This window comes from Danio aesculapii, chromosome 7 (assembly GCF_903798145.1).
Source record: "Danio aesculapii chromosome 7, fDanAes4.1, whole genome shotgun sequence".
NCBI classification, from domain to species: Eukaryota; Metazoa; Chordata; class Actinopteri; order Cypriniformes; family Danionidae; genus Danio; species Danio aesculapii.
In genome coordinates, this window is record NC_079441.1 from 12,161,671 (window position 1) to 12,184,996 (window position 23,326).

General features: G+C 33.6%; 1 protein-coding gene across 1 annotated transcript; it reads left to right on the plus strand.

Annotated features, from left to right (window-relative positions):
- The first annotated feature begins 8,316 nt into the window (after positions 1 to 8,316).
- On the plus strand, positions 8,317 to 20,640 carry rhcga (Rh family, C glycoprotein a). Its single transcript, XM_056462709.1, has 11 exons — positions 8,317 to 8,574; positions 9,575 to 9,767; positions 10,460 to 10,610; positions 11,673 to 11,820; positions 11,915 to 12,081; positions 14,088 to 14,225; positions 14,306 to 14,442; positions 15,660 to 15,784; positions 18,125 to 18,198; positions 18,326 to 18,402; positions 20,326 to 20,640. The coding sequence occupies exons 1-11, from the start codon at positions 8,349 to 8,351 to the stop codon at positions 20,357 to 20,359; spliced, it is 1,470 nt and encodes a 489-aa protein (XP_056318684.1). The 5' UTR covers positions 8,317 to 8,348; the 3' UTR covers positions 20,360 to 20,640.
- The last annotated feature ends 2,686 nt before the right edge of the window (positions 20,641 to 23,326 follow it).

Sequence of the window (23,326 nt, forward strand, 5' to 3'; positions counted from 1 at the left end):
CATATCATAATTGGCTTCATCACTCTGGCTGCGTCCAAAACCACCAACTACTAAGTAGGTACTGCATTTAAATTTAAACGAATTACTTGAGCATTAGAAAAGTACATTCCATACAGTATGAATGTGAGCAGTATGAATGGAACTCGAACGTGCTACATCCGCTATTTTGTCATGATCACGTGACCAACCCGTGTTGAGTTGCTTCACTCCCATTTATGAATTCTCTCTCGGGGGATCATGGGATAGCGTAGCGTCCATACGATGCGCACTACAGAATATTGCTGGAAGTAGTAGGTCATCTGGGTACTTCTCGCATACTAATTTTCGAATTCTATGAGTTCAGACATACTACTCGGCTCGCATACTGATTTTAGTGTACTATATAGTATGGAAGTATGCAATTTCGAACGCAGCCTCTGTCTGTGGTCTGGCACAAAATGGCTGCAGTCACGTCATGCAGGTGCATGCTGCACACTGGTGGTGGATGAGGAGATACCCCCCAAAAAATGTGTAAAGCAATTTGAGTGTCCAGAAAAGAGCTATATAAATGTAAAGAGTTGTTGTTATTATTATTATTATTATTATTATTATTATTATTATTATGTGTTAACACATAATTTTTTATTATATAATTATAAATGTGTTGAAAATAGTTCTCTTCATTAAACAGCACTTGGAAAAAATACAAATTTCATTTGAGGGCTAATAACTTTGGCGACCAAACATGCTAAAATAGAAATGCATGAAGTTTCTATTACATTTCTACCTTGATCGGCCATAATGCTCATATTCACCCCATTAGTTTCAATGTTGCTACTTTTCTCTACAATGCTTAGTGGCTCAGTGTATTACAACAGTGTTTTTAAAAGTCTAAACACTTTACTGATATAGAACACAACCAAGCACATATGGTCAGAACACAAACGAGTCGCAGGTAATGAAATATTAAGCATTTCTCCCAAAGAAGCACTCATCTAAGCAAAATGCTAGCAGGCATCTGTGACTCTGCTCACACTCTGTCTTTTTGCCTATTTTTGGTTACCCCCAGTCGGCACAATGACGAGCAAACAAAATGATGATGGTTGGCCACGTCCACTTGTAGCTTTATATGCGCTTTTCAGAAACCTAACTGATACTACGTCCATATATTTTACAGTGTATGGTATTTTCTAGCCGTTGAGTGTGCACTCGTTGTTGCGGTGCATTGTGGGATTGATTGAGTGCACTTCAGAATGCCCTCTAGAAATGCATTTTTAAGGGGATAATGAGCAATTTCAGTTACAGCCATATTAGTAGTTCAAGTGTTAAACCATTAATTAACTTTTTTGTATTTACGTCAACCAAACTGCTGTGGCATTAAAACGAAGCCAATCAAATGCAGAATCGGCTTTACGTTATTAAAGGCTTGACTTGTGTTGGATTGACAGTGGATCATGTGATTTTTCTTTTGTCTGCAATGATGGAATGTGCTAGATTGCAAAGGTCAGGCATGGTCATGTGGTTCCTGTTATCCTAAGAATGCAGTTCTGATATGGATCTGAGGGCCACGCTTACAGTCACATGCTCTCTCTACCTGCTTTTTTTTTTTTGTGAGACACACCTCCAGAAGTGCTGCAATAGACACATGCTCTCTAGTCAAGCAAGAAGAAATGCACACACCCCTTTTATTGTCTAGACGTGAGGCGGGTTTTAAGATATGATACCAGTTTGATTTATTCTCACTTACTTTATTATTTAATTATTTGATAATTTATTGGTTTTATTTATTATATTAAAAATTTAGTATTCCAGAAAATGATTATATTAATTATGTTTTAAAGATTTACATTTTTACATATCAATAACAGTGTTAAGTTCTATTTGTTTATATTAGTTAAAAACACTAGTTAATGACTTAACAATGAGCAATACTTCAACAGCATGTAGTAAAAATTTATTTCATTAATGCACTGTGAATGAGTAGCTCTACTAATTAGCATTAACAAAGGTTAATAAATGCTATAAGAATATCCTACAGTATTCATTGCTGTTTCGTGTTAATGCAAATTAACCCTAATTTTAACAAATGAGACTTTATTGTGTAAATAAACTGAAATATTGGAATTTTTAGTCAATTACATATCTAGGTTTGATAATGAAGTCCATTCTAGTCAAATTAAATCTCGAAAACAATTGCTTTCAGAAGAATAAACATTTTTATATATAATGTAATGACCTGGTCTACAACGCTGATAGCCAGGTGCACAGTGGTGGGAGTAACGAATTACAACTACTCACGTTACTGTAATTAAGTACATTTTTGGGGTAATTGTACTTTCATGAGTATATTTTTAAGTCAGTAATTTTACTTGTACTTGAGTACAAATTAAGCTGAATAATGTAATTCGTTACTTTTAAAATCACAATTCGTTACAGAGTACTGTAAATAAATGAATATTTTAACCACTGACTTCGGTAGCCAATAAAAAAAGCTCATCTTAACGGACCAATGAAAAGCCTGGTACATTATTTGAGCCGAAAAACAAGCTGCAGATTTACGTGAGCTGAGCAGTGATGGTATTGTTACGAAGTTATTGTTCTACACATGGAGATTCAAGACACCAACCGTTCTGCGGTTTCTGATGGTTTGTTTCGCGCTATTAGATTAATAGCAAAGTTTCTCCAAAACTTGTAAGTGAAGTGATATTAAAGTTTAACGTTTAAACCAGGGCTATTCAATTGGTGAACTTGGCCCGCGAGGCAATTTGTTCCGGCCCTCCAAATAGTGTGACCAAGACATCAAAAATAAAATTTGTTGTTCAGTCGAAAAACGGCTGCTTTATTTAGGAGGTGACATGCGTCGTTCAGCACGAGCTGCATTTAAAGGCTGCGCAGACAGAGCCTGATTCACCTGACAAAAAAAGCAAGTGGCGCGAGCAGCCGAAAACATTTGGATAATTTGTTAATTACGGTTAATTCATCGTAAAGGCTTCTCGGCGCCGCGTTTCTGTCGCACGGAAAAAACCTGCAGCAACTAAAAGTTATGCTACCTGTGCGCTAGTTTAAAGATCCGAGTTTAAACCAAGGCTAATATTTACGCACACTGGATTAACTATAGCAGCGGGCCATTCACATATCGTGTCTTTTCCGCACACAAGTTCGTTATATAAGAACATTTGCCTATATGCGCGGGCAAGCGGACCTCACACCTTCCAGACACACCGATTAGAAAACGTTTCACACCGTAGCGTGGCTTTCAGTGCAATGTAAACAAAAGATATGTTAATCGAATTATTGCAAATTATTAAAATGATTATGTATGTCTGAACGCAGATGATAACAACAGTTTACTTGAATACTGACCGAATATAAAGCTTAAACTTACATTAGACGTGATAACCGTGAAACCATTATTCTCGAGAATCGTACAAACAAAATCTACAATTGTTGCATCCATAATTGTTATGCAGTTCACATAACATATGAATGTACACATGTATGAATGTAGAAGAAGCCTACTTAAGCAATGCACTGCTTTTGTTGTGCTTTAAAATACAGCATTTGATTGTTTTCCTATTGTACAATGCACTAAATGATATTTCAAAATACAATATATTAACATTTTAATGTTGAAAAAGTTAATGTGGGTGTCTTAAAGAGCAAAAATAGTATACAGCATATGGGCTCTTATATGCTGTTGTGTAATCACTCATATTGCAAGTCATATCTCTCCGGACCCTCATTTGGGATGCTTTTCATGAACTGTCCCCCATGACAAACTAATTGAATAGCCCTGATTTAAACTTTGCCTCAAGTTGGAAAAGGCGTTGTCGACGTTTGCTGCATTTTTTTCTTAATCATATCGTCTTTTGATCATATGAGATAAAAGAGGCATCATTTGAAACTGTAAAGAATCTATTTTTATTTGTGTATATTGCTAATGTGTATTGTAAAATGTGTTTTAGTGTCTGGATCTTGTCTGATTGAGCAATTACGGATCAATAAATACCACCAGCGAAAAAGTAATTTGTACTCTGAGTACTTTTTTTAAAGAGTAATTTGTACTTTTACTCAAGCACTTTTTAACCCCAGTACTTTTACTTGTAATTGAGTATAATTTTAGCAATGTAACAGTACTTGTAATTGAGTACAAATTTGTTGTACTCTTACCACCACTGCAGGTGCATTATAGTAAAGGGCTTAGAGTTGATTATGTGTGTCGCCGGCAGCTAGCTCTTTGCAACTCTCACTGAAGCTAAGCCATACCTGTCAACACTCGTTTGTCCCGGGAGTCTCCCGTATTTCAGACACATTTCCTGTTCTGTCAATTCTCTTGGGAAAACTCCCGTAATTTCACCCGCTGCCGGTACAATCTACAACACCCCCGGATTGCCGACTTTGGGTATCGCAACAGCTGCCCGAAACCCGGTGCTAGATCGCGATCTACCTTCACCAATCCCACCCCCACCCCGCGCACTTTAGTTCGCGATCTCCAAACACCCAACACCCCCACTCCCCCCCCCCCCAGTCCGCGATCTTCAGAACACATGGGAAAGCTAGGTAGCTGTCAGAAGTGGTGTTAGTGAGAGTGTGAGTTCTAATGCCCCAGTATAGTGAAGGGGACACTATACTGCTCAGTGAGCACCGTCTTTGGATGAGACATTAAACCAAGGTCCTGACTCTCTGGTTGTTAAAAATCCCAGGAAGTCCTCCGAAAAAGAGTAGGAGTTTAACCCCAGCATCCTGGCCAAATTTGCCCACTGGCTTCTGTCCATCATGGCCTCCTAACCAACCCCATTTCATAATTAGCTTCATCACTCTGTCTCCTCTCCACCAATCAGCTGGTGTGTGGTGTGCGGTCTGGTGCAATATGGCTTCCGTTGCATCATCCAGGTGGATGCTGCACACTGGTGGTGGATGAGGAATGTGTTAAGCGCCCCAACCTCCCCAAAAAAAAATTGTTAAGCACTTTAAGTGTCCTGAAAAGCCCTCTATAAATTTAAGGACTTGTTATTATACTAGCTAAATAGATGGTCTGCTTTATTATTAAAGTTATGTGTGTTTATGTTTAATTGGTTTCTGTGGTTTAAATTAAATATTTCCTTGTTTTATAAAATATTGGCCATGACCATCATCAAGGGTGGTGTGTAAAGGAAGCACCTTGGTGGTATTGTCCTGTAAGGGCTGTTCTGATGTTCTAAGCTCAGAATAAAACGGTTAACTGACAGTGCTGCCTCCTACTTGCTTATTCTGCCAGATTGCTAACAACAGAGACACTCATGGTCGTGCGGTGTAAGGGACATGAGTGTTCTCCTCGCTAACGTGCTGTTAAGTGTTAAGATTAATTAAACAGTTCAGTTGCCCACGTACAGCATTATTACAATATTTTAAGTATAAAATAATATAAAAATATATAATTCAAGTGTTTCCCAGAGATGGGTTGCAGCTGGAAGGGCATCCGCAGCGTAAAACATGTGCTGGATAAGTTGTAGGTTCATTCCGCTGTGGCGACCCCAGATTAATAAAGGGACTAAGCCGAAAAGAAAAAGAATGAATGAATGAATAATTCAATAATTCAAGTGCTTTTTTTATTATATTTTAAGACATTTTTGACGTATAATTACATGAGAATTGCAAAAACTCAACTCTAAAGTAAAAAATATTTCTCAACATCAAAATGTGCTTTAACTGCCTGTTCTACTAAATAGTGGACCATATTTTGACTGTTTTAAGACTGTCAAAGTCATTTAAAGAATGACTGTTTTAAATAGGGGTTTGCACAGCATTGTTGGTTTACAAAAAAAAAATCTACTACACTACTACATTTGATTTTTGGTTTTATTGTAAAAAAAATAAAATAAAAAAAAGAATGTGTGTAAAATGAGAATCGGAAATATTTTATGGCATACTTCAAATAATAAAGGTGATTTAGTATTCAAAAATGTTTTATTTTGATTGTTTTTTAATAAATAGGTCTTACACTTCATATTTTCAGATTTTCATAGTATATGTATATGGTACTTTTACCATAACCTGACATATCAACCATTTGGTAGAGGTTGATATTTAGAAATTAAGGCATGTGTTGAAAGAAAAATGCATTGAGTGTGTTAACTAGCAACATAGGAGTTAAGAAATGTAATCCACGCATTTTTTTTTTCTTGGTGGGACAGTTAAAGGGGTTAAGTAAAAGATTATTTATGTAAAATGAGAGAAAAAAAGAGATGGACAAATTGCAAAAATACAACTATTGCAGTATATCAAAAATAAAAGAGAAAACAAGCTATCCTGTAAATTTGAACAAAAAACAAAAAGTGGATGTTTTACATGAAAGATCGCAATTTCTTTGATCATTGATGCACCAAGAAATACAATACGTTAACATTGTGAAAACTATGTTCACTGAGGATTTGTTAAATGTATAGCTTCAACGTTTTGCATAATGAATAGAGCTGATTTGAGTGATCTGGTTATGTAACTGCTGTACAGATACCTCAGAAAACACAGATAACATCTGGTATGTACTCAATGCAGAACAATGCCAATCACCGAGATATTGACTGTTTCAACGCATCTTATGACTTACGAGTGGAATGCCTGCAGAAAGTAGCTTGATCATAACTATTGCACTAGTCATGCTCACCTGTTTATCTCTTTAGGATCAAATAAATTGTACATATATATGGCTATAATTGCTATATATAATATACAGCAATTATAGCCGTATATATAGTATGTGAACTGATGCTAATTTAAATTATAACTAGGCCCACACAGAATCTGTGAGCGCAGAAATCCACAGATTTCCACAGATGTTTAGCCCATCATTAAGTCTGTTTATTTACTTGTGTAAATGTGTGTAAATTTATAATTATCCAGTTTTTAAATTAATGTCAGTAATATTATTGACTAATATGAAAATGTTAATTTGTTTTATTTACAATACAGTTTGTAAAGTAATATTTTCTGTATTTTAATAGATATATTATATGGGACACTTGTTTTGTTTACCAAATTTGGATTTGCATTGTAGACATTATATAAAAGTTAAAACGGTATTATTTTTTATTTTATATATTATGTTTTTAGTTAAGATACTCTGCATTCCACATAAATCCACAGATTTTTTACAAAATTCTGTGCAGAAATAGCAAAACATATGCACACGTACTGTCTGGCCCTACTTACAACAAATAAACTTATATTAAATAAATATATATGAGTCATAAATAGGCTCACACGGAATCTGCATGTGCAGAAATCCACAAATTTTTAAGCCCATGTAGATGTGTGTAAATAGATACATTTATTCCATTTCTATATTAATTTCAGTAGTAATATGCAAATGTTTTTTTATGGATGTTAAATATGGTTTGTAGAGTAATGCTTTCTGTCTTTTAGTAGATATATTATATTAGACTGACTTTGTTTATCAGATAAGTGATTCTAATTGGGTTTGCATTGTAGAAAATATATATTTTTTATTATTATTATGCATTCAGTTTTTACATCTCAAAATTATTCCGCATAAATCCGCAGATTTTTTAGGAAATTCTGCAGAGAAATAGTGAAAAATGTCTGCAGATTCTGTCTGTAAAATTTGTATTTTATTTTGTATATATTTTGGATGAATTGCCACTGCAGTATTTTATTTAATTTTTTTTTGGATAAATAGAACAAATATGTAATTATATCTAGTAAATGGATGCATTATTATAATAGGAGAAATTAATTTTTTAATAGTTTATTCCCAAATGAGGCATGATTCAACACTGAATTTTATATAAAGTATTACTTACAGTCAGATGATCAGGAGATCACTGCGGATGACTCCAAAATAGTGTGGTTTGTCCCTTGTGGAATGAAAGAAATCAAATAATTACATTTTCATCATGCTAAATGACAAAAACTAAAGGTAAGGTAACCTAAAAAACACTTAGTACAAACTCCACACTGACAGTTTCCCATTCTTAGTAGTTAACATGATTTTAAGGATTTGAATTAGCAAAGAACTCTAAATCCGTTCAAATATACAATACAAAAAAACGAGAAAAACAAATCTAAAGATGACTTTCACCTGTCAAAGCAGTCCTGCATAGTCTTTAGTTCAAGTGCAATTATAATTACATCTTGTAAGACTAGTGTGACCTCTTTTACAAAAAAAAGAGAAGAAAAAATAAATCAGACAGCAGACTAAGATATCGATCTTGTCATGTGAGAGTCACCCTGATTTCACTTCCAGTAGGTACATGTGTACCAGGTGAGCACAGACACACCTCCACATCTCCAACTATAAATACAGCTACAGTCCACACACAAATTACAACATCCAGCAGATCATCTCGTCTCTGAACTTCACACTTCACAGCATGGGGAACTTCGTTGAGTGCTGCCGAGGCTTCTGGTGCCGACCTAAAAACCCTGATGTGCGGGTCAGTCTGCCCGCCGTCTGCTTCATCTGGCAGATCGCCATGATCATCTTATTCGGACTGTTTGTGCGTTACGATATCGAGTCGGATGCGCACTGGGCTGACCACAAAAAACACGAGAACATCACCAGCGACATCGAGAACGACTTCTATTTTAGATATCCCAGTAAGTATATATGCTATTCAAATGCATTTGTTATTTAATGAATGTATTGTTCTGTTTTAATAAATGCAAAAGGGACAGTTCATCCAAATATTTTAGATATGCCAACGAGTATATATGCTATTAAAATGCATTACTTAACGAACGTTTTGGTCAGTTTTAATTAACATAAGGGATAGTTAATCCATAAATGTGAGATAATGTTGTCATCATTTACCAGCGATGAATAAAGGTACTTTCAAAAGTAATATGTGACAATCTTAAAGAGATAAAAATTTGAAAATTCTGTCATTATTTCTTTACCCTTCGCTTGTTCCAAACTTGTTTGACTTTCCTTTCTTCTGTTGGACACAACTGAGGATATTTTGAAAAAAAAATCTGGAAACCTGTAACTATTGACTTCCACAGTATTTGTAATTCCTATATATGGAAGTCTATGGTTACAGGTTTTCAGCTTTCTTTAAAATATCTTTTTTGTCTGTTCGACAAAATAAAAAACTTTTGGCACCACTTGAGGGAGGGCAAATAGTGAGCAAATGTTTAGTTTTGGGTGAACTATCCTTTTAAAGCCTATATTGATCTTTAAAATAATAATAATAATAATAATAATAGTAATAATAATAATAATAATAATAATAATAATAAATAAAACATTTCCTTAAAAATGAACATTGTAATAATTGTTAACGTGACTTTACTCAACATTTACATTTATTCAATCTTCACTGGTTCCAAACCTGCAGTATGAGTTTCTTCTGAAAACAAAAGAAGATACTTAGAAGAATGTTGTAAACCTGTAGCCATCGGCTTCCATTTTCTTTTCCTACTTTAAATGTCAATGGATGCAGGGTTCCAAAAATCTTCTGAATATCTTCTTTCGTGAAGATAAACCAAAACTCATAATGGTTTGTAACCACTTGAGGGTGAACTTGAACCATTTTTGCGCAAGCTGTTGGTTCTGTTACATATATGTTCATCATTTCCTCTTCTACTTGCTCTGCAGGTTTTCAGGATGTCCATGTGATGATCTTCGTGGGTTTCGGTTTTCTCATGACCTTCCTGAAGCGCTACAGCTTTGGCGCAGTGGGCTTCAACTTTCTAGTGGCTGCGTTTGGTCTGCAGTGGGCTCTCCTCATGCAGGGCTGGTTTCACTCTCTGGACCCGGTCGACGGCACCATCAAGATCGGAGTTGAGAGGTATGATATCCATCTCACATCTCTAGGTTTTTTCATTATTATTTGAAAGTGTAGGGCAGGCGTGCACAACCCTGTTCCTAGAGATCTACCTTCCTCCATAGTTTAGCTGCAGTCTTGATCAAATGCACCACCAAGTGCTTCTTTAGATCCTACTTAGTTTGTTTAGTTGTGTTTGATCAGGGTTGGAGCTGAACTCTGCAGGAAGGTATCTCCAAAAACATGGTTAAGCACCCCTGGTGTAGGGTCTTTTTTTGTATTTATTTTTTGTTATAATGTCAGAACTAAAACAAAGGGGGGAAATTACAAACTTATTCTGATACATTAAAACATCATGAATCAAATGAACAATAAAAAAATGTGGAAAGTAAATTGTAAAAATTAGATACATAATTAAAATAAATAATAAATAAAATACACATTTTCTGTACATGCAGTTTTACAGCTTTCCATGAACAATAAAATATAAATATAATTGAAATAAACAAATAAGAAATGCATGCAAATAAGCAGGTTTAATTAAGCAATGCCCCATTTGCATATTTAAACAGCATTTTAGACAGATTGTTTTTACTTCTTAGTGTAATCAATCAAGTATAAGGAAGTATATGGCAATAACCTTTTTACCTAATACACCTGAAGTAAAAGTATGTGTGTAGAGAATTTAAAACGGTTTCCTGTTTTGTTTTCATCAGTTTAATCAATGCTGACTTCTGTGTGGCCGGATGTCTCATTGCTTATGGAGCTCTGCTGGGAAAAGTCAGTCCTGTGCAGCTGATGGTCATGACGTTGTTTGGCATCACTCTGTATGCGGTCGAGGAATACATCATTCTTAATCTTCTTCATGTGAGTGGCAGCGTTAGTTTTACTTTAATCTATATACTGTTGCAGTGTATGTACAGCTCATTTTATTTATTAATTACATTTAATTTAATTACATTTTACATTATATTATACGTTTTAGTCAAATGTTTTGGTTCTAAGGTTTGGGAATGTTAACGAAATAATAATAATAGTAATAATAATACATAAATAAATAACAGTGCAGCGGCATAAAAAATAAGCATATGAATACGAGTATACTCATTAATGGTCAAGATTATTATTATTATTATTGTTATCTGGCATTATTACACTGCTGTCTGGCAAGACATTCCAAGGTATGTTATTCCGAGATAACAACCACTATATAACGCAGGCTCATCCAGGAACTTCGAGTCACCTTGATCGTCAGTAAATACATTCACATCCATATGCTTACAACCAAATTCATATGTATCTCCTTGTTTTTTGCACTGCCGTTTTTGACTATTTGGCTCCATCTTGTGATTGAATAATGCATAGGTTAGTGTATACTCCAATCAGCGGTTTTCGTTTCTGTCAGCTTTGTGTTTAATTAAAGATTTAATAAACTATTACAGGTCAGAACAATATTTTGTGGCTAATTTTTACATTTTGTGGGACATAGCTGCGTAATAAGCGGAATAAATTACATCTATGAGGTTGTTTTCGCAGAAGCAGTCGGGCTGTCGATAGGTTTATTCTGCAATAACAACCTCCTGGATGTTCTTTATCCCTAACATACCATACCTTGTCAGAATCAGCTATATTAATTAACTATTTAATTAAACACAAAGCTGTCAGAAACAAAAATGTCTGTATGCAGCCTTCAGTTACATACTTATTATTCAGTCGCAAACAGTCAAGAACCGTGGCATGAAAGATAAGCATATAAATGAGCCTGCTATAAGATTCAGCTGTTGTTATCTGGTAATAACATCCCTTCGAATGTTGTGATTGACCAATCAGAATCAAGTATTCCAGACATCCGTATAAAATCTTATGTCACTATTCCCAAATCCATATTTCTGTCTAAAATCAATCAATTAAAAAAAATTTCTTTGTCAGGTTCGGGATGCTGGTGGATCCATGGTCATCCATACTTTCGGGGCCTATTACGGCCTCACAATATCATGGATTCTTTATCGACCCAAACTAGACCAAGCCAAGCGTCTGAACGGCTCTGTCTACCACTCCGATGTCTTCGCTATGATTGGTATGCTATGACAGAGACCTAATTTATTACATACAAACATGTGATCAAATCTTTTATGAGCTGTTCATTTACCTGAAGATGTTTTCTCCTTCAGGGACCCTCTTCCTCTGGATGTTCTGGCCCAGTTTTAACTCTGCCATCGCAAATCATGGAGATGGACAACACAGAGCGGCCATAAACACATATCTCTCTCTGGCCGCTTCTGTCCTGACCACTTTCGCCATATCAAGCATGTCGGCCAGGAAGGGGAAGGTGGACATGGTAAGCCACTGAAAAAATAAACATTTTTAAAAGAGGGATTAATTCTCTTTAATAGAGATGAGCTCCAGATTTACTAAAACGCATTGGTCTTTAGTTTTAAAACTGAAATGAAACTAAACTAAACAAAAAATAAATAAAAATGAAAGCTAAAATTTTGTATATATGTAATTGGAAATTTAAAAAATAAAAACTCAGAGCTAATAATGCATTAGTAATTTTTGCATATTAAATATTTTTAACAATTTATTATTATTAAAATTACTTTATTTGTATTTAAATTTTGCCCAGAATAATTTCAGATTTCTTTTAGTTTAATTTATAGTTCTAAAATGACTTACTGGAATAAAATTGATTATATATATATACATTTTTTTGTTTATCTTAAAATGTTAAAATGAGTAAGATTAATAATACTAATAATTAGTGCTGGGTGTAGTTATTTTAACACATTTAGTAACACATTTACAGTTGAAATCAGAATTATTACCCCCTTTGAATTTTTTTTGCTTTTTTAAATATTTCCCAAATTATGTTTACAGAGCAAGGAAAATTTCACAGTATGTCTGATAATATTTTTTCTTCTGGAGACAGTCTTATTTGTTTTATAACAGCTGGAATAAAAGCAGTTTTTAATTTTTTAAAAACATTTTAAGGTCAAAATTATTAGCCCCATTAAGCTATATATTTCTTTCGATAGTCTACAGGATAAATGATTATTGTACAATAACTTGCATAATTACCCTATCCTGCCTAGTTAACCTAATTAACCTAGTTAAGCCTTAAAATGTCACTTTAAGTGTCTTGAAAAATAAAATATTATTTACTGTCATCATGGCAAAGATAAAATAAATCAGTTATTAGAAATGAGTTATTAAAACTATTATGTTTAGAAATGTGTTGAAAAAATCTTCTCTCCGTTAAACAGAAATTGGTGAAAAAAATAAACGGGGGTTAATAATTCTGACTTCAACTGTAGTTACTTTTTTAAAAGGACTTAAGATTGTAATATATTACTTTCAAAATGAGCTTTACCCAACACTGCTAATACTACATTATTAAGATTTATTACATTTATTCATATTTATTTGTATCTACATTAGTTTTTTTGTATTTACAGTAATTTAATGGTTTTAACAATTTAACTTGAAATTTAACGGTTTAAAAGTTATAGATTCTTGAATAAATGCAGGAAATTAGTACACAGTAATTAGTACACATTAAATTTAAAAACACATGAAAATGACAAAATCACACAACAAATAGCGAACAAAATTTTGAATGAAAACAGAAAAAGTAAACTAGAGCCCTGCATTTGAGCCCGAGCCTGTCAGGCCTGACCTTTTTATGCCTGGCCTTCTGGCTAATTTTCACGTCATAGCACGCATATTGAGCTTCAGGCCTGCTTAAGAAAAAACTTTTTCAAAAAGTTTAATGAGATCTAATGCGTACGGTCTGGAAGTGCCAGTGATGCCTTGGGCATGGAAATTTCAAGCCACGTACAATAGAGAACATAAAGAGAAAAATTGCCAATGGCGGACTTAAAGCTCTGAAAAACGCTAGAGGAAAGGCAAACTTCTGGTCAACTTTTCAAATAGTGACAACTTTAAATGATGTGCCAACTGGTTATGCACAATGCAGTTGTTGAGTAAACTCACTGTTGACCACATACCGTTTGAATATCGATGTCACTTAAAAACTAAAACTCATATTTAAAAAAAAAAAAGCCTCAAATGATTTCTCTAAATCGATAGATTTATTTTATCAGATTTATTTTAATGGTTGTAACGGTATAAGCTGGGCTTTGGGTCAGACTCGGGCCAAAATTTTTAATAAGCTGTTGGACAAGGGCAGGGCTACAGCCTGTGCGTCTTGAACCATGCAGGGCCGCGCTAGGGTTAGATTTTAACCTGAATTAACCTGAAAATTGAATTAAACCTCATCATATCTCAGTGACATTATACATCTTGAGATAAAACCATAATGTTGCATGTGTTTTATGCATTTAGGTGCACATTCAGAATGCAACTCTGGCTGGAGGAGTGGCGATGGGAACTGCAGCCGAATTTATGATCTCCCCATATGGCTCTCTGATCGTGGGCTTCTGCTGTGGGATAATCTCTACATTCGGCTACCTGGTGATCACTGTGAGTGAATGATCCATCAGCACATTTGACAAGCTTGTGTGATGATGAATAGATTTATATATGCTGGTTTTTCCATGCAGCCCTTTATGGAGAAGCACCTGAAGATCCAAGACACGTGTGGCATCCATAATCTGCATGCCATGCCTGGTCTTGTCGGAGGAATCGTGGGTGCAATAACAGCCGCTGTTGCCAGCCCAACCATTTATGGGCAGGAGGGGTGAGTGTGAAGACACATCCTTTGACTGTATTAGTGTGCTACTTTAATTTGAGTTTGAGTTCACACAAAGTGTTTTATTTGTGACAGTCAAGTCGCATTTAATGATATTTAGAGGTTTTAAACTGGGGTCCAGTTCAGTGACTGGGGGATTATTGAAAATGTATTAATTAATAATAATAATAATAATAATAATAATTCCCAGGGATGGGTTTCAGCTGGAAGAGCATCCGCTGCGTAAAACATATGCTGGTAAAGTTGGCGGTTCATTCCGCTGTGGCGACCCCAGATTAATAAAGGGAATGAATGATGAATGATAATAATAATAATAAATGGTTTAATTTAATTAATCAACTAGAATTCTTTTATAAATTATAGATTGTTTTAGGAGAAACAGTAAAAAATCTGATAAAAATAATAAAAATAAATAAATAATTGCATTGAATCAATTAATGTTTTAACAAAAAACTAATCAATTTGATTAATTAAATGTAGTTTTAAAATGACTGAAAAAAAAGTAAAAATATATGATTAAAAACATGACAAAAATTTAAATTAACAATAAATAAATAAATAGTATTTTTCAAAAATATATATGATAAAACATATTAGAGTAAAATAACTATAAAAAATGTATTAGGTATAAAGGCAAATTAAAATATTAACGATTAAATAAGTCACTTTTCATATTCGGATATTAATTGATCTATATATTTCATTTATTCATTTTCTTTTCAGTTTAGTCCCTTTATTAATCTGGGGTTGCCACAGCGGAATGAACCGCCAACTTATCCAGCACAGTTTCACACAGCGCATGCCCTTCCAGCTGCAACCCATGACTGAGAAACAGCCATACAAACTCATTCAAACACATACACCAAGGGCAATTTCGCTCACCCAATTCACCTATACTACATGTTTTATTGGACTTGTGGGGGGAACCGGACCTCCCGGAGGAAACCCACATGAACACAGGGAGAACATGCAAACTCCACACAGAAATGCCAACTGACCCACAAGGGGCTCGACTCAGTGACCTTCTTGCTGTGAGGCGATTGTGCTACCCACTGCATCACCCTGCTGCCCTGCTCTATATATTTAGTTTATATATCATAAAATACAAAAATGTAAACAAAATATTTGCTATTTAATGCTTATTTTCCTTTTTGAGTAATAAAGGTTTGTATATGTTGCTGATACAAATCCTTGTCTTTCCACAGGCTGGTGAACTTATTTGGTTTTACAGGGGATTATGCCCACAGGTCTCCTGCTACACAGGGAGGATACCAGGCTGCTGGAATCGCTGTCGCTCTTGCTTTTGGAATCATTGGTGGAATTATTGTTGGTGAGCATCCCCCCAAAAAAAAGTTATTTTCATGAGTGCATTCTTGTGTTGGTCTGTCATGCGGTGGTATAAACTGGGGGAATTTTTACAACTAAATTTTCTGAGTGCATTTTTGTGCTGGTACCATGGTTGATTTAGGTCTGTTGTGCATTATATAATAATAATAATATAAAACACTAAATCTATCAGTTTGTGAAAGCAAGCCATTCAAATGATTAGTTCAAAATGGTTGATTTAGGTCTGTTGTGCATTATATAATAATAATATGAAACATTAAATCTATCAGTTGGTGAAAGCAAGCCATTCAAATGATTAGTTCAAAATGGCTGATTCATTTAGAAACTAAACAAGTGTGTGTTTTTATGAATGAATCATTGCCTCACTTCAATCAAAAACAAATTTGTTCAGTAATAAAAAGCCACAGAGTTGCTTTAATATGCAAAAATCTTCTGCTCTGAATTTTATTAATATATTTTTTAACTATTTTCAATGATGAAAGAGTAAATATGGCCAATTCTGTGGTTAGATTGTAACTCATAATAATATACTTTGTTATAGTACTTTGTCATAGTGTAGTATATACTTTGTTATAGTATAAAATCAGTATCACATTTGTAGATCATGCGCGATACCTGTGTGATGTTCACTATATCATATATTAAAAATAAAAACCCTTCATTTTAATTATAGATCATTTTGAGGGATGTAAACAAAAGCAATGGTCCTAACCTATTTCCTGTTTTATATTTTTAATTTCCATAGCCTCAGAGAATCTAAGTCCAAATATTGATAAATAATCCTATGGCAGGTGTTTTTAAAGTTATCATTGCATTGCCTTTTGTTACAGTTAATAGTTTGACAACAAGCAGGACATTTTTATGGGCTAATGACATCACCACATTGAAATGGCCTATAGGATGTTAATATGATATTAATTAGATTCATTACACACTCCAAAGTCATGTCTTTGTTAGTTTTAAAGTAAGTGACATAATGGATAATGTCAGCTCATACATTGTTAAAACAACAATTAAAGTATTATCATCACTATCCAGGAATCCACCACACTGTGTTAATGTGCATTTTGAAGTATCGCATGAGAAAGGAGTGATGGAAATGCCAAATTTTGATTAAAAGTCGTTTTATTAACAACAACAAAAACGTTTTATGCTTGCTTGAGGTGATTTTGGACATCTGTGAAAAAGGGTGGATGAAAAAACGCATTTACTGAACAAACTCTGTCACAGCGAACATTAGGCATAACACCACATTACCATCTCCTTCATGTTAGAGGAGTTTTTGTGTCCTGACCTTCCATTACATGACACACGAAATCTCTAGTTCAGAAACGGTTTCTATTTCTGCGACGTCGCAGCTGAACAACAGCGTAAGGTAAACTACTAACGTAACGGTAAAAAAAATCACCCCAGGTCAGTCACTCAGCATCTAGTTCTACTTTTAATGATGTTAGAGGTTTATTTTGTATTATAAACCTTACCCTTTCGTTGAAAGGCAAATATTTCTGTCGTGTGTTGCAGACAGACAGATTTCTTGTCGCTTGAATCTTGTCGTGTAGTTAGGACAAAGTGGTACGTACTATCTATTATAACAACTGTTAACATTTGGTTAACGTTACTATAGCAATTCTCCAGTTAGTCGCTCTTCTTTGAAGAATCGCTTTAACATACGTTTTCAATTATACATTGACGACCGGGGGTCAGCTTTTTCGGTAATGTTAGTTCTTGTAATACACGCTTCAGTGAATCAAATGTATGTATTTAACCAAATTATTAATAAAAATGTATTTACGTTTTCAGTGTTTTGAGATTTGAAGTAACTCTGATTAGTTTTTAAATGGTAACTTAAGGTCAAACTATACAAACTGTGTATAATTTGACTTAACTCTTGGGCTATATGTGGACACAAACATTAATTTTACTAGAAACGTGTCTTGTAAACACTTACAATGTCTACCGGTGCTCTAGATCTGCCGCTTTCAGACTGTCGACTGTTTTTCCCCCTCGCATACACTGATAATGATTTCACAATGGTACGAGCCCTTATAGGGGTGGTCAAATGTATATTTATATTATCTATTGTTTTAATAATTAATATTATTATCAGATAAAACTATTTCTCACTATTAAAGAGCTGACCCCCACATACATCTTGTTTTGACGTCCTTCAGGGGGAATAAAGCATTAATTACAACGGTCAATCCCACCAAACCCCCCTGTAATTCGTACCTTGGTTAGGATGTAAGAATCGGAAGTTACATCCTAATTACATAAATAAATCCTAGTTTAGTGAAGTTAAAATATATTTGTGTGTTTGTTGCAGGTTGTATCTTGAGACTTCCGTTATGGGGAGACCCGTCTGATGAGAACTGCTTTGATGACGAGGTTTATTGGGAGGTGAGTTTCCTTATATGTTTTACCGCTAGATGGCACCGTAGTAATCAAATGACAACATAGTCACACTCAAACGTTAATAAGACAACAGACAACATTTCTCACCGTGTTTGTTGATGGTCTTCTGCAGGTGCCTGAAGATGAAGAGAGTATTCCTCCCATTCTAGAGTACAGCAGTCACATGGTCGGAAAAACCCCAGACATGATGTAAGCATTTACTCCTAGATTCTTTTTAATGTGTCAAATATTCAAAGTTTTAAGCGTAGAATGCATTATTTATTAAAATATAATTTTGTATTTGAGCAGTTAAGCCATTCTTTTATTTAATGACATTTAAATTAATTAAAAATATATTAATTATGAAAAAAAATTGTAACAAATACTGTATGCACTACAATCAAATCATATTTAAAATTTATTTGTTATATATAGAGTCATGTACAGTATGATATAAAGGATGCTCCGATGAGGATTTTTGCAGCCGATACCAAGTATTGATTCCTTGTCATGATGATCGGCCGATAATGAGTACTGATTCTGATGCTTCAAGCTTTATAATGCATAAAGCACATTTTTCCCTCTAAGTAATACTTAAGTGGAGATCTCGCCTTACCTAATAGAATAAATGAGGGATGTCGTGTATATAATACCTTGTCTCTTATAACCATTTAGTGTGGACATATCATTGTCAGAAGCAGGTTTACTGAAAATAATAGATAAAACAGATAAAAACATTTGTAAGTAAAACGACTAACAAAGTAATTTAGAAACATTGCAAATGATGGAAGAAGATTTCAACGTGTCTCAGTGGAGAAAAAGTTTGGAGTGCATATTTCATGTATAAGAACCTAAAATGCACATCTATAAATGCATATTTGTTTATTGCAGTAGTAAAATACATAAAGGTATATTATTAAATATTCAAATTAAAAAAAATAATTTTAACATTTTTTATTTCATTAAAATAATCAGCCAGGTTTTAGTGAACTTGCAATATTGTCAAACACAGAACTTTCAGTTCTTATATATGTAAAAAGACCTAAATACATGCAAGACCATTCCAATATTTAGCTCTCCAACTAGCACATCTGGTTTCTCTGCGTGTAAACTTATAAACAAACACCTGCGTTTTGTTCATGTGATCGGCCAGATTGGCAAGTACTGATCGAGTCATAAAATGTGATTATTGGCTGATACCGATCTCCAGCTGATCAATCAGAGCATCCCTATATGATATGCAAGGAAATGCTTACATAACCACTTCTGACCTTAGCATAATAACAACAATAACAAATATAATAACAATAAGAACAAACACTTCAAATAAATAGAACGTGTCCTGTTGACATTGTTTTGAGCATAAAATAATGACTATCATTTATTTTAGTGAATTAGAAACCACTAAAAGTTCACAAACATTTGGCATATTTATAGTTCAATAATCATTTAATGACAGACTAAAAGACTATTAAGAGATCACTGTGCAGCCCCACAAATACACATTAATTCTCATTTATTTATTTCATGAAATTAATGTATTATTTAATGTAATTAATGAAGTTAAAGTTTTTACTTTGTGACCTTGTGTCCTTCAAAACCATCAGTCAGCAAGAAGTTTTTACGAATTATAAAAAAAATACTAAACTACAAATCACTTATATATATATATATATATATATATATATATATATATATATTTGTATGTAAATTGACCCATGAATATATCCATCAAGTTTAAAAAAAACTTCTTTTTTTATAAACATTAAAGTAGACACTAGTTTTTAATGTTTTCTATGGATATACAATCACTTTTTGCTGACACAAAAATAGCACGTTTTGTCTGACTGGTGATGTAAAAGCCACAAAACAGCATGCAGTGTTTGTTGTATTATTGAGGATGACCATGAGATGGCAGTACAAAACCACAATACGGCTCGATTTACGGCTTAACTTGCTCTTCAACACAAAAACATAATGATCATTATTACTTGTTGCATCTCAGTAGAGAAATAAATGACAAATGACAACTTTATTTTGACATTTAATTACAGTTATTTAAAATCTATTTACACTTTTAAATGAAGCTATGAATTGTTCTTAAATATTTTCCCTATTTTTTTCACCATTCAGGTCAGAGTCAAACTTCACTGTGGAACACAGCTAATGCCAGAATGAATCCAAGCACAGTGTCTTAATGAAGAAAAATGAGCCTCACAATAACATCGGTTTGAGACAATAGAAGAACTGAAGAGACAGAATGAATGTTCAGACCAAGTCTGCGCTCAATATAGTCCCTGGAAACCCTCTGTGCGGTATTGACCTGCCTAACAGAGAAGAGACTCAGTAGAGTCTATAAGGATCTGCAGCTCTTACTTCAATTTCACACAGAGAGTCCTCAAATTAATTAATCAAGACGTTTATGCATGTCTGATTTCTAAAACCTCTTCTGTAGATTTTATAATCCACTTGTCCTACTAGTTCTAGACTTAAATTTTGTTAAGTTTTAGTCATTCTGGAAAAGAATGAAATAACAGCTAGTAATTATTATTATTCTCTGTTGTGTTTGATGCTGTGTGATTATAGATGATTACATTTTAATGTTATGAATGTGTTCATTATTTATCTGTAGTTATTTTATTGTACAGTAATGTGTTATTTTAATATGTGTGAGTCTTATTTGTCTTTAAACACATTTTTGTATTATAAAATATTTGATTATTTGTTTGTTTGAACCATGGTTTTAAAAGCTATATTGTAGTTGATACTTTATGTTGAGATATATTAAATATTTCAACACCTAAACAAGCTTCGGTTTTGTACCTTTACTAATTGTTGCATTTAACACCCCTTAAATCTGTCCTTTAACAAATCCCTTTGTGTTTTTCATTTTATTTTTTAATTTTAACTTACTACTTATGTCTTTTGATATTACACAGCTTTTGTTCGGTCTTATAATGCAATCTGTAAACTATTTTCACATCTCGGGTCCATTTGACCTGAAGAATCATTACATTTTAAAACACCTTTTAGTAAGTTGGATTCATTATATGCAATACATATGCAAATTATAACAATATTTTCAATATTAATCCTACTATTGATCATTCTCAAGATATATTTTTACAAGTTTATAATAAATTAGAAATAATATAATATAATAAAATTACATACTTCCTACAAAACCACCAGAAGAGCATAAATAAATAGATTATGTAAAGTTTATTTATAAACGAATTTCGAGAGGATCACATGTTTATGATTGACCACGGCTGGTCCTGCATTAGCAATACATATAAATAATATATGTGAATATAAAAATAATAAAATAATTATACTATAAATAACCAGTTTCATACCTCAGTTATCTTCGCCTTTCTAGATAGGGTCCAGTGGTTAGCACTGTAGCCTCACAGCAAGAATATCACTGGGTCAAGTCCGTACCAGGCCAGTTGACATTTCTGTGTGGAGTTTACATTTTCGTCTGTGCTCGCATCCTCCCACCGTCCAAGGACATTCGACATACAGTAAGTGAATTGACTAAACCAAAATTGGCACCACAGATGAGTTCTTAGCCAGCAGCATGTCTTGCGTTCCACCTGAGCTCAAACTTCCCTCTCGCCCTACAAATGGGAGGGAGCCCCGGGCTCAAGGATCTTCTGAGCTCAGAGCTCTCTCCCAGGACAGCATGCCAAACAAGATTTATTATCAATCATGTGTGAACACTAAAAAATGCTGGATTCCACACAATCGATCTGTGTTGGGACAACGTGAAGGAATTAAATTAACTTTTTATACATTTTTTTATTAATGTAAGTGGATTAAACATAAGACAATTAAGTTGTATAAAAAACCATACAAGGATTGAACAATTTGAACAAGTAGCAAACATAAGTTTTTGACTTAAAAAATTGTATTTTCAGAAAAACTTTATTTTACTTTCAGTAAAAGTGATCAGTATTTCAAGCTTCTATGGTTGATAAATAGGTGCAAATATTCATATATACACTAACGGTCAGAAGTTTGGGGTCAGGGCTTTTTTGTTTTAAGGAAAATGATTCTGTTCATTTATTAAACGTAAATAAAATTTTAATTGTTAAATAGTTATTAACATTTTAAATAATTGCTTTCTTATTGTATGTAGTTTCAAATGAAATTTTTACTCCAGTCATTAATGATTATATATTATTATATAAATATAATGATATTAATAATAATAATAATTAATATTAGAGTGGGGTGACGCAGTGGCGCAGTGGGTCGCACGTTCACCTCAAAGCAAGAAGGTTGCTGGTTCAAGCCTCGGCTTGGGTCTTGGGTCAGTTGGCATTTCCATGTGGAGTTTCCCAGTGTTGGGTTGTGGCTGGAAGTGCATCCGCTGCGTGAAACATGTGCTGGATAAGTTGGCGGTTCATTCCGCTGTGGCGACCCCAGATTAATAAAAGGACTATGCCAAAAATAAAATAAATAAATAAATGAATGAATAAAAGTGATTTCTGAAGGATCATGTGACTCTAAAGAATGGAGTAATGAAGCTAAAACTTATTCTTTAAAATCACTGGAATAAATTATTAAATTAAATTATAAACTACTTTTAAACAGTTATTTTATAGTGCGATAACATTTTACAATTTTACATTATTATTTTTACTGTATTTCTGATTAAATAAATGCAGCCTTGATAAGCAGGATAAGCATATTTTAAACCATTTAAAAATTATACTGACCCCAAACATTTGATATATATATATATATATATATATATATATATATATATATATATATATATATATATATATATATATATATATATATATATCAAATTCTATCTTTGCCATGATGACAGTAAATAATATTTGACTAGATATTTTTCAAGACACTTCTATACAGCTTAAAGTGACATTTAAAGGCTTAACTAGGTTAATTAGGTTAACTAGGCAGGTTAGGGTAATTAGGCAGGTTATTGTATAATGATGGTTTGTAACAAAATATATAGCTTAAATGGGCTAATAATTTTGACATTTAAATTGTTTTTAAAAAATTAAAAACTGCTTTTATTCTGCCAAAATAAAACAAATCAGTCTCTCTCTAGAAGAAACAATATTATCAGACATACTGTGAAAATTTCCTTGCT

Coding starts and splice junctions, on each gene's coding strand:
- rhcga (XM_056462709.1), top strand. CDS start 8,349: ATGGGGAACTTCGTTGAGTGCTGCCGAGGCTTCTGGTGCCGACCTAAA. Junction 10,611..11,672: donor TCATTCTTAATCTTCTTCAT/GTGAGTGGCAGC, acceptor TTTCTTTGTCAG/GTTCGGGATGCTGGTGGATC. Junction 18,199..18,325: donor ATGACGAGGTTTATTGGGAG/GTGAGTTTCCTT, acceptor GGTCTTCTGCAG/GTGCCTGAAGATGAAGAGAG.